We start from the raw sequence: 12,718 nt of genomic DNA on the forward strand, positions 1-12,718 counted from the left end.
CAGCGAATCATATAATGACATAACAGAAGAGTTACAGTAATTTAAATAGCGAGGGGATCAGCTCACCCACAAAGGAGGAAGCAGTAGATCACAGGACCCATCGGTTTCCTCCCACGGCAGATGCGGGGGGGTTGTAAAGGACTCTTCAAATTTAAACAGATATATATGATATGAGAGTTAAAGTGAGATGAGACATTAACCTATACACACCAAAAGAGCGATATATAGGTGAAAAGGGATGGAAAATAGACTGTGTATAGGGGCTGTAAAAAGAGCCTATAAAAAGGAAATGTTTAATTGTGCATCCTAAGGTGTCCTACGCAAGAAAAAATTACCAAAGAAATGTGACCAAATTGGGAAGAAAAGGAAAAAGAAATGTGGAAAAGGGCAAACCACCACAAAAAATAGGGTAAAAAGGATATAAGTGAAACAAGTGTGAAAGTAAAAGCCAAACATACCGTTTGTGCTATATTATCCAGTGCACACCACCCATGTTCATAGAGAGAGATCGAACAGGGCAACACCATAGTAGCCAAGGAATACAAATGTATAGTGTGCAGGGCCAAATATCCTTAGAATTCCCAATTCTTGACAATTATCAATTGGGATGATGGTACTGTTATATGTATTACGTATATTTTGTATTCGAGGCTATACTCAGTCTATGGCTAATGTCAGTATCTAAAAGGAAGAGAAGTCCCTGTACTTTAGAAAAGGAAACGCCCTCCATATAAATGTATCTTTATGTATTCATATTTATGAATAAAATTCAAAGCATGCCTGCAGTGGTTTTAAACAAAATTGAACTGAAACTAGTAGCAAACTGCCTGCGTGGTCATTATAGTATTCAGACGCCCATGAACATATTGAAATAGCAGTTTCTGTTTGTACACAACGGGCATGTCAGATCTGAGTAAAAAATAAAAATATGAAAATAGTTCACCTTATGCAGGGCCCTCCTAACCCTCTTGTGTTGAATTGTATTGTTGCTGCATTGTCTCCCTTTATATTGTAAAGCATTGCGCAAACTGTTGGCACTATATAGATCCTGTATAATAATAATAATGTCTCTCTCTGGACTTCAAGTGGTGAGATCTGTGTTCTGTCTGGAATTGCCAGGTCTGTCGTAAACCATTAGGCCACACTGGATGTTTTGCTAAATCTACTAGACTCTCTTACTCCTGACAGCAGAGTTTTGGCAGAAAAATTATAATGAGTTTAGGGGCGTCAATTCATTGGCCAGAGTTTATTCTGGCCGTTGAAATTAACTATTATTCATTTATTAGAGGTACTTGTATAGCGCTGTCAGTTTCTACAATGCTTTAAATATACTGTACATCGGGGCTCAAAATTTCAAGTTCTGAGCTACTAGCCAGGCCTTAAGAGTAATGCCACGTACACACGAGCGGAATGTCCGAAAGAAAAAGTCAGACGGAAGCTTTTCATTGTATATTCCGATCGTGTGGATGCCTCATCTGACTTTTTTTTTTCGAAAATTCTGACGGACCTAGAAATAGAGCATGTTCCAAATATTTCTGATGGAACCAATTCCTATCGGGAAAACCGCTCATCTGTATGCTGTTCCAACGGACCAAAAACGACGCATGCTCTGAAGTTATTGGCTACTGGCTATTGAACTTCCTTTTTCTAGTCCCGTCATATGTGCTGTACATCACCGCATCCTTGACGAGCAGATTTTGATGTGATCATGTGTACACAAGACAGTTTCAGCAGAATTCCATCGGAACTCGGTCGGAAAAACCTTCAGAGTTTATTCTGACAGGAAAATCGTGTGTACAGGGCATTACTCACCACTAGTTGCCCCACCAAACCCCTACCCCTGCCTGCCCCTAATTCCGCAAGTAAAAATGCCCTCTTAAATTATCTCACTGTTTTACTGTCGACATGACTTTCACTTTTATTAATAATGACAACTTTAACAATATTAACATAAAGCATATAAATACCCATCAGTGTAACCTCATCAGTGCCCATCAGGGCAGCCTATCAGTGCAGCCCCATCGGTGCCACATATCGTACTACCTTATCATTGCAGCATCATCAGTGCAGCTTATCAGTGCAGCTTATCAGTGCCTGTCATTGGCGCCTCATCAGTGGCCATCAGTGCAGCCTCTTTAGTGGCCATCAGTGAAGTGTCTTTAATGGTCATCAGTGCAGCCTTATCAGTACCCATCAATGCAGTTTTATCAGTGTCCATCAGTGCAGCCTTATCAGTGCCCATTAGTGCAGCCTCATTAGTGCCAATCAGTGCCCATCGATGCAGCCTATCACTCCATGGGGATCACAGAGAGAAATTGGGAGGAGAGGCAGCCGGATCCCACAAAGAGAGGATCTCCCTCTGTGTCACAGCTTGGATCTAAAACGCCACTGTCAAACAAAGTCCCGCCTCCTGGACCAACTCCTACAATAAACGGCACACTGATTCAATTACCTGCCATTGGACCAGTGTGCTGTCTATGATAGGAGGTGGTCCAGGAGGCGGGATTTTGTTTGACAGTGGCTGGCGTTTCGGATCCAAGCTGTGTCACAGCAGAGGATTCTCTCTCTGAGTGATTCGGCTGGCTCTCCTCCCAACAGTTTCCTGGCTAATCACTTCTAGCAGAAGCGGTGCGTCCTTTTTTTCAGGGCATCAAAGCAGCCCAGGGGGTAATTGCCTCCCTGCCCCCCGGCCCAGTCTGGCTCTGCTCCACACTTGCCCTTATTTCCACTCGCCTAATGCGAGCAGGCGAGTGAAAATTTTGAGGGCTGATCTATAGGCCTCTTTAGTGGGATTTTGTTCACTTAAAAAAAAATTCTCTCCCCCATAAAAGTTCACATACAGGTCAGCTGCAGTTATCAAATTTAGTCCGATTCAGCAGGGGCCTGCTGAATTTCGAACCATGCATGGGCACTGTGATTGTACAGATGTCAATCTTCAGATTGGCTTCTGTACAACTGCCCCAACGGGTTTCCTGCTTGATCAGTGCTGCAGGCTATAGACGGAAATGCTGATCAGTGCATCCTAAAGGAAGTCTCCCTGCTGTCAGAATACAAAGGTTTAGCTGGAGGATTCCTCCATCCACCTTGAGCATTTGGATGGAGGAATCAAGTCAATTTTTTTCATTAAACCCACTGGTTGAATAAAAAAACTGACTCATGTATGGGCTGCTTTAGAAGTGTCTCAAACTGATGTCAAAAGCACGCTGCAATCACTAATTAAGGCCCATCAACATGGTCCCCTACCCATCTTAATACTTCCTCTGCTTCATTAGAAAGACAAAATATGCTTTAACAATTTTACCATGTTAGGATGACCGTGAACATTACAATCTAAATGTACAGTATTTGTACTATCCCTTTAGATTTTCCAAAACCATCCAATCAATTGGTATCCAATCTGGGAGGCCCTTGCACTGCATAGTTTTGCAGGGCTAAAGGAAATTGTATTGTCAGATTATAATGTGTGTTGTAAATATTAGTAAATCTTGGGGGAACCAGTGTGAACAGATTTCCTTGAGCTACCTTGTTTTCCTGAAAATAAGACCTAGCGTAATTGTCGGTGATGGCTGCAATATAAGCCCTACCCCCCAAAGAAGCCCTAGTTAAAGTCCTTGTAGGTCTTATTTTCAGGGTAGGGCTTATTTTCGGGGAAACAGGGAAGGGCTTATTTGGGGGGTAGGGCTTATATTGCAGCCATCACCGATAATCACGCTAGGTCTTATTTTCAGGGAAACAGGGTAATACACCAAATGTCAGTTGAGCTAGTATAACATTTATGGATTTCCAAAAACATTTGTTTATGTGCCATGAGAAAAATCTTTAACTTACTTGCCAATGTATAATCCATATCGAAACCAAAACATTTTATCTTCTCCAGGCTAAGGCTCCGATTGACAAAAATTCTGTGCGCAAAAAAATTTCATTAATACAAGTCTTTAAGATTAAATATAGCGTCTTGTCGGATATTGGAGACAATGTAGTCACGTTTTATTAGATACTTTGCATTCACTAGACTAGAGGTTTATTTATTAACATTGGATTTAATCAGATACAGTTTGAGTGTATTTCTAGGGTTTATTTGTAAAAAAAAAAAAAAACTTGAAGAGCTATTAATCCTGGGAAATTGCATTTTCTTTCATTATGTGTGAATGGGATCAAAAACAAATGTTGTTAGGCTATTTTCTATCCAGGTCAAACGTGTTTCATTTATAAGAATAGAGTGTGTGCATAAGGCAAAGGGTGTGGCCATTGGGTTCCGCAGAGGCACCCCTTTTAATTTGGTGGAAATGCAAAGTGATCCTCTCGGACGTTTTTTGTTCCTCAAGGGTAGTTTGGGAGGGATGCAGTGCACACTGGCGACCCTTTATGCACCTAACCGAGATCAAGCTAACTTTATTGCTACCACATTGAAGAAGTTGAGGGACTTTGCCCGCGGATGCGTGGTCCTAGCTGGGGATTTTAATACCTCTTTGGAACCCGCACTAGATACCTCCTTGGGGAAATCTTCGGTTCCCCATAAGCGTCTTGCGTTCATACGTAGGCGCTTGGGTGACGCCCAGTTGATAGACGTGTAGAGGACGATGCATCCGCGGGACAGGGACTACTCCTTTTTTTCAAGTGTTCATAAATCTTACTCCAGGATTGATTTCTTTTTCCTCGACCACCACCATCTCTCCCTCTTGTCTAAATCAAGTATAGCGTCATCACCCATCTCAGATCACTCCCCCATTTTAATCACACTCAATTTATCGTATATGCCCCGTAAATCAAATAACTGGAAATTGAATGAGAATCTTATTAGTGAGGAGGCAGATATCTCTCTCCTGCGGGAGGAACTCACTAAATATTTTAACGACAATGACCTCCCAGACATTTCACCTGGCGTGCTGTGGGAAGCCCATAAAGCTCACATAAGGGGTAAACTCATGGAGTTGGGGTCCAGAAGGAAAAAGGAGGCCACTCGGTTACAATCTAAACTATTGTCCGAGATCGCTGTCCTTGAGTCGCAACACAAAGCTAGCCTCGCACAAGCGACGTTCCATACCTTGATGGTGAAAAGGGAGGAGTTAAAAACCTTATTCCATGAGCAATGGAAGAGAGAGGCCTGTAGGGTGTCCCAAAGATTTCATGAATGGGGTAATAAACCGGGGAGGCTACTTGCTCGGTCCCTCCAGCAGGCAAAGACTAGGACTTTTATTGAAAAAATCAAGACACCTTCCGATTCCCTTACGCATGAGACCACCAGTATAGCTAAAGAGTTCCATACTTTTTATCAAAGTTTATACCATGTCCCTCCAGCTGCGTCGGACTCGGAAACCAAGAGAAATCTGATCCGAGATTATTTACAGCAGGCCAACTTGCCCAGATTGGATCCGGAAGTCCTCGCTACATTGGAAGGGGAGTTTTCTACCCAAGAGTTCAACGTGCCGTTGAAGGCTATGGCGAGCGGCAAGGCCCCTGGACCTGACGGCTTTACGGCCTTATACTACAAGACCTTTGCGGGGTCTTGCTGCCACGCCTGGCTTCCTATGCTAACACGATCTCGAGGGGCGGGGTTTTTCGCCCGGAAACTCTGCACGCACACATCTCGGTGCTTCCCAAGCCAGGGAAGGACCCCAGTCTTTGCGGGAGTTATTGTCCCATATCTCTCCTGAATTTGGACGCAAAACTTTACGCTAAAGTTATCGCAAACAGGTTACTTCCTCTCCTTCCGAGTTGGGTTTCTAGCGATCAGACTGGGTTCATTACGGGTAGGGAGGCACGGGACAATGCCCTTCCCACCCTCTCCCTGATGTCTTTTGTGCGGGGGTCATCCCAGTCCACCCTGTTAAGCCCCGTACACACGAGAGGACTTATGTCCGACAGACTTCCAAAGGAGTTCCGCCGGAGTTCCGCCGGAGTTCTGACAGACTTTTCGGCCGAACGGACTTGGCCACACACGATCACACTAAACTCCGACGGATTCGAACGTGATGACGTACGACCCGACTCGAATAAGGAAGTTCATAGCCAGTAGCCAATAGCTGCCCTAGCGTCGGTTTTAGTCCGTCGGAGTAGCATACACACGAGCGGATTTTTCGAAGGGGACCGGGTCCGGCGGAGTTCCGTCGGGAAAATTTGAAGCATGCTTCATTTCTAAAGTCCGTCAGACTTTTGCGGAGCTAAAGTCCGTTGCAGCCCACACACGATCGGATAGTCTGACGGACTCGGTCTGACGGACTTTGGATGTTGAAAAGTCCGCTCGTGTGTACGGGGCTTTACTTTCCACGGACGCAGAAAAAGCGTTTGACAGGGTGGATTGGGAGTACCTTTTGACTACTGTATCTTATTTAGGCCTTGGTCAAAATTTGTTAGCTCACATTACAGCACTATACCATTCTCCTACGGCACAAATTCGTATCAACGGCACTTTAAGTGACCCTTTTACACTATATAATGGCACACATCAAGGCTGCCCCCTTTCCCCGATCCTTTTTGCTTTGTCTTTAGAACCCTTCCTCTCTACAATTAGAAACAACCCAAATATCCATGGGATCACGGTCGGTGATCGGGAACATAAATATGCGGTGTACGCCAATGATATTCTGTTCTACATTCAACAGCCTATGATCTCTCCCCCCAATTTGTTGTCTGCCTTCTCACAATTCAGTCCCATTTCTAATTTTAAAATTAACATGTCCAAATCTGAAATTTTGAATATCTCGGTCCCGGCGGAAACTGTCCATCTCCTCAAGACCTCATTCCCGTTTACTTGGCAAAAACACAAAATGAAATATTTAGGCATCTATCTCACTTCAAAGCCCCAGGCCCTCTTTAACGCGAATTATATTCCCCTGCTAAACTCTATTAGAATAGATTTCCAACATTGGTCCCAAATTGCACATTCCTGGTTAGGGAAGATTAGCGTGATTAAGATGAATGTTCTGCCCAGGGTATTGTTCCTGATGCAGATGATTCCGGTGGGTGTGCCGTCGAGTTTTTTTAGGCTCTTGGACTCTTTGATAGGCAAATACTTGTGGAACAGAGGGTGTCCGAGATTGTCCCGATCCCTTTTGTACAGACCTAAACGGATGGGGGGTCTGGATTTGCCGAACGTTAAACTTTATTCCTGGGCTGGAGCTCTCAGCAGGATATCTGACTGGAAATACCACCAACGCTCAAAGCTGTGGGTTGCTATCGACAGGGCACTTAGTGGTTCGGATTTATATACCCAAATTTGGATTCCTCGCAAATATCGTTCGCTTGCACCCGCTACCTCTCCCCTCACCTTTTCCACTCTACAAGTCTGGGACTCGATTTGCAAACAACACAAGTGGTTACCCCACTCTCCTATTATGCCTTTGACCGGACATAACTACTTCCCCCCGGGGAACATTGACCCTAGAATTTACGCTTGGAACCTGGGCACTACACCGTTGTTACACCACGTAGCCAATCAAGATAGCATTCTCCCACTTTCCCGCATAATGCCCCCTTCTCAGGCCACACCCATGGATCACTGGACTTATCGTCAACTGGCGGACTTTGTACGCACTCTCCCAAAACCACTTCGCTCCTTAGCAGATTTAAATCTGATTGAAACTGCCTTTTTGGAAGCCCAACCAGTGGAGAGACCTTTGTCCTATTTCTATCACACCCTACAGCAACTTTTGATTAAGGGTTATCCCACCTTTTTGTCCAATTGGGAAAAAGATTTGCAAAATAAGGTTACGGACGTACAGAAATCGACTGTATTATCCATGGCCCATATATCATCTTCGGCTTCTAGATCGGCAGAAGTGAACTATAAACTGTTGTCGAGGTGGCATTATACCCCTGCTGTCCTAAATAAACTCTTTTCGCATATTTCTCCTTTATGCTGGAGGGGTTGTGGTGAATCTGCCTCACATGCACATATTTGGTGGTCTTGCCCCCTTATTAGGCCCTACTGGGCATCTATCCTACATTGGTTGCAAAATATTTTGGGTTATGAGATACCGAACGATCCTTGGGTTATGCTGTTTCACTGTACGGACTCCCCAGCAGGATCTTATACAAAGTCTGTGACCCCCCATTTGCTCAATGCGGCAAAGGCGCTTATACCACGTTGGTGGAAAGAACGTTCGGTACCTTCCTTACAGCAATGGTTTGCGGAAGTTGATCGCACTTACCACCTGGAAGATCTTACTTACTCTCTCCGAAATAAGTCTGAGGTGGGGAAACGGATTTGGTCCTGCTGGGTAGCCTTTAAGTATACAGCTGCATACGCAGAGATTATGGCGCAAACTAATTGAATATCGGTGATTTTACTTTACTTTACATTGCATACCATATATGATATATTTTATGTATTCGATTTTGGTGACAGGGATACGGCCGAGGCAGTTTTTTCTCTTTCTCTTTTTCTCTCTCCTTTTTCTTTTTCTCTCTCTCTTTCCCTCCCTCTTTCCTCTACCCTATTCCTTCTCCCCCGCTCTCACTTTCTTTTACTTATATTTTTTTGTTTTCTACTTTTTCAATGCTTGGGTTTACCGCAAGTGGACTGGCGCACCAGATGTTCCTAGTCATTGCATTGGCATATACAAACTGTGGTTGGGGGTTACCTCTTTTCACTAGCTTGGTTGTCATGGACATATAGACAGACGCTTATTGTTAGGTTGCTGGCAGGTGTAATGTAATGTCCCAGGTCAATAGCTCTGCCCTGTGCTGTTTATAACTCAGGTGTCTCTTTACGTTATGCCATATGTGTGCCAAGCTCATTGTTCGTATTTCTTTGTCATGTTTTCTCTTTTTTTCTTTTCAATAAACACATATTAAACAAAAATAAGAATAGAGTGAATCAGGAAACTACTGCATTATGACCACTAAATGGAGCTGATGATCATAGGAAATAAATACTTTATACAATGATCATCATCTACATCTAGTGGCTTTAATTAGGTATTTTCCTGATTCACTCTATTTTTATGAATGAGAAACATTTGACATGGAGAGAAAATAGCCTAATAACATTTGATTTTGCCTTTATATGCACACAATAAATTTACATGCAGTTTCAGAAGATGAATAGCTTTGCAAATTATTTATAAATACACCCTTTATCAGGTAAAGCCTTATTTATCCAAGTTCCAGAGATTGCAAATTTCTGGGTTACATATAAAAACAACTAGATTGTTACTATAATTTTAGATTGGCAGTTAATTCTGTTTATGAGCATTGCAGAAACTTTTATAAATGATACAGTGTGATGCTGTGATGTAAGTACAAACTATATTATGTAATAATCTCCCGGATTGGTAGTTACTTTCTTAGTGATATGGGGCCTAAACACACCTGTGGAGAGTCATAGGGTGTGCACAGTTATTATAATTATTATTATTACTCACGATTTATATAGCGCCAACAGTTTACGCAGCGCTTTACAATGTATAGGGGGGACAACACAATTACAGTACAATACAAAAGGTACAGGAGGGCCCTGCTCGTACAGCTTACATTCTAAAGGGACGGGGTGGAGGTACAAAAGGTAATAGCTGCAGAGAATGATTTGATGGGGGTTGTTGTCACTGTTCTCTGGTGTGCCAGCCTTGTGATTGGTTACCATACAACATAGCCTACATGTATGTAAGCACTAGTATGAAGCCACTTGTAACAATTTACATTCAGTTATGTCTTGTGCCTAACCGGGTACAACAATGCTTAGGTGGTTTACTATTGCTTTTCTAAATAAACATGTGTTGAGTACAATGACCCATGTGATTTGTGATATCTGAGAGTTGTGGTTTGTGGGTGGATGTTCCTAGAGAGGAAATTGGCAGTAATGATAGTGGCACTCTACAGAATTGCTGTCTAATCACAAGCTAGCCATGGTGATTGTGCGGTTTTAGCGATAACTATTCGGTCATCTAGATCTTTGCTGCTCAGCTATTTTCTGTTGTGGGACATAAGCTTATGCATGCCATTATTATAGGTTTCCAGTGAATAAGATAAAACTAAGGGGAAGTGTAAAAAAAAAAAAAAAAAAAACAATAAATAAAACAATCATGTGCAATAAAAAATAAAATAAAAAAATGGCTCACACATGATTGATTGAAGTCAACACACCAACACAGCTTCATCCATTCATTAAGCTAAGGGAAAATAAACTTTGCTATGCGAAAAGCCTATATTCCTTTAGTAAACCAACTTGAGTGTTACTGAACCCCCAAGTAAGGTGAAGCTAAGTGGAAATTTACATAGCAAAGAATGTGCTTGGAAAATGTAAAAAAAAAAAAAAAAAAAAGATTTTTGCTTGCACATTATTGGTTGAATGCAAAACAATTTCATTCATTCACTAAGAAAAGTGAAAATCCATTTTGCTAAGGCAGGCCATGAATGAGTCATTATTTTATTTTTTTTAAATGAATCGATTGCCCATCCACATATTCGATGTGTGGAGCTTCTCCTGCTGGCAGAATACAATGATCAGTGTTGCCAGCTATAGCAGGCAGCACTGATCATTCAGGAGAAACCCGACAGGCTGATTGTATTCAAGCCGATCAATAGTTGATCAACCAGCAAGCCCAAATATGGATCAAAATTTTGGCCAGTCCCTGCTGAACCACCCGAATTTTGATCCATGTATGGCCGGCTTAAGTGAACAGCCTGTACTCCTTTAGTAAATCAATAAAGTGTTAAAGAACCCCAAGTAAGATACTGTCAGTGTCCCAGTATTTTGACCCTCAAGTGCCCATGTAATATTTCTATTACAACCAAGCACTGCGTAAACTGTTTGCGCTATATAAATCCTGTATAATAATAATTACATCCACACACTTCTAATTTTTCCAATATTATGATACTCTGCAAGTGGTTCCCAAAATCGCTTTATGACTATGTGAGTAGCCACAAAATCTGATATCTCATGTAGCATATAAATCCATGAAGCAGCTGAGTGAATGCAATACTTCTACATATCTGCACATATATAACGGACAGAGCAAGGAGAATTCATATTTTGCCCATGTAATTAAAATTAAATCTGGTTACTCCAGGTTACTGCACTGGTTCATTTAAAATATGCTTGGAGTTGCTGGTGGTGCTACATTGTTTTTTACAGCGTTAGCTAATTGTTGACTATTTTCCATCATGGGTGATTATTATGCAAAAAAAAAAAATACCTATAGAATGTTGCCATTTACCTGAAATCAGAGGTTGGGTGTACCTCTGATTTCCATTTGACAATATAAATGTTTGACACTTTGTGGTTGATTTCCTAAATCTGGAAAGTGCAAAATCTGATGAAGCATTGCAAAGAAACCAATCAGCTTCCAGGTTTTATTGTCAAAGCTTAATTAAACAAGCTGAAGTTAGAAATTGTTTGGCTAACATGCACAGCTGCACTAGATTCTGTGTGCTCCAGTTTTAGAAAATCTCCACCTTTTGTAACTGTTTTTAAATACCTATGCACTACTCATTTATTGAAATCAATGGTCGCACCTTGGTGTCATTGAGTAAAAAATGTAACCTAATGAATAAATCTATGAAGCATGGTCATGCTTCAACAGAGCTCCAGAAATCTGGGCTGTAAATGTCTATATGGGTTGTAAATATGCTTCACACATATCAGGTCCCGCTACAAAGTTTCTCCAAGACCCAACCATTGTGTGTATGAGTTGCCCTGCAACTCTGATAAAAGTAGTTATCGCTAAGGAAGTGCAAATATTTTTCCAACATGTTGGGAAAAGTCTATTTGTGTTAACATGCACTTCCGAAACTCAAAAAGTGCTTGTTGCCATCTGGAAATTAACCCCTTCAGTCTCATTATCACAAGTGATGCAAGAATTTGTCACATGCTGTGTATGACCTTAGATGTTGGCAAGCTTGCGTGCACGGGTGTTGTTTCCCTGCGTTGGAGTTCATTTGAAAATGCACATCAAATGCAAGTCAGCAGAGTCTGAAGAGTGGAGGACAGTTCTAAATCTGCGTCTCTCTTGCCTCTCTTGAGACGCACCATGTCCTGTTGTGATGTTTTTGTGTTAAAGTCAAGGCAGGTCAAACAGACTTTTGTTGCCTTGTCTTAAACGCATGCACATCCCAATAGCTAGGTCAAACACAGATATTTGCTGTGACTTGCGTTTGAGCGCATGCGTTTGAATGTAAAAGATAGTGGTTGACATCAATGCCTGTGTAAATGCCCATGTATGCAAGCCCATGCTCTAAACTGACAATAAGCTGTGTTGGTAAAGAAAGAGATGACCTGGGGTCTCTGGTACTTACCTGTGGTGGTAGTCCCTTTTCAATGTCCGTAAGTCAATATTGCTGGGGTCTATAGAGCAAAGTTGTTGGTCAAGCAGCTGGTGGCTGTCACTGACTACATTGTGCTCCTTGCTGATGCTGCCCATGGCTGCTGTGTATCTTCAGCCAGCTGTGAACTGAGTTGTGCTCAAGGCTGCTCTGAATCTGCTCTGAGTGCCATATCCCTAAAAGCTAAACACTCACAGGTCCAAGGGTCTATCTTCTTCTGCAGATTATGTTATCAGAAGGGGTCAGCCGCTGCTCATCCCTCCCTCCTACTCGTGTTCCAGCACCCCCTCCTCTCCCCATCCCTTCTGTTCCTAATTCTCTGCCTGACTATCATGCATCCTCTCTAACTCAAATATCAGCCTGTAAAATATAATGAGATTGTATGACTATCTACTCATAACATACTGTAAATTTCCGCAACATACACATTTGAAAAGTAATGTCCCTTCATCCT

At 42.2% G+C, this 12,718-nt stretch overlaps 1 protein-coding gene across 3 annotated transcripts in view; it reads right to left on the reverse strand.

Annotated features, from left to right (window-relative positions):
- The window catches only part of LOC143960753 (cytosolic purine 5'-nucleotidase-like), a 99,950-nt gene extending 87,446 nt beyond the window's left edge, over window positions 1-12,504 (reverse strand). The window contains exons 1-2 of one of the 3 annotated variants that reach the window (XM_077469595.1): window positions 12,238-12,504; window positions 3,829-3,902 (exon numbers count right to left, since the gene is read on the reverse strand). In XM_077469595.1, coding sequence (XP_077325721.1) covers window positions 3,829-3,902; window positions 12,238-12,362 — 199 coding nt within the window. In that variant the 5' untranslated portion in view covers window positions 12,363-12,504. The remainder of the gene's footprint in view (window positions 1-3,828; window positions 3,903-12,237) is intronic. The other 2 variants (XM_077469594.1, XM_077469596.1) reach the window with 2 other exon arrangements.
- Window positions 12,505-12,718: the final 214 nt, after the last annotated feature.

The sequence above is a fragment of the Lithobates pipiens genome, unplaced genomic scaffold, assembly GCF_037356315.1.
Source record: "Lithobates pipiens isolate NorthernLeopardFrog02 unplaced genomic scaffold, aLitPip1_a1.2 Scaffold_8, whole genome shotgun sequence".
Lineage (NCBI taxonomy): Eukaryota > Metazoa > Chordata > Amphibia > Anura > Ranidae > Lithobates > Lithobates pipiens.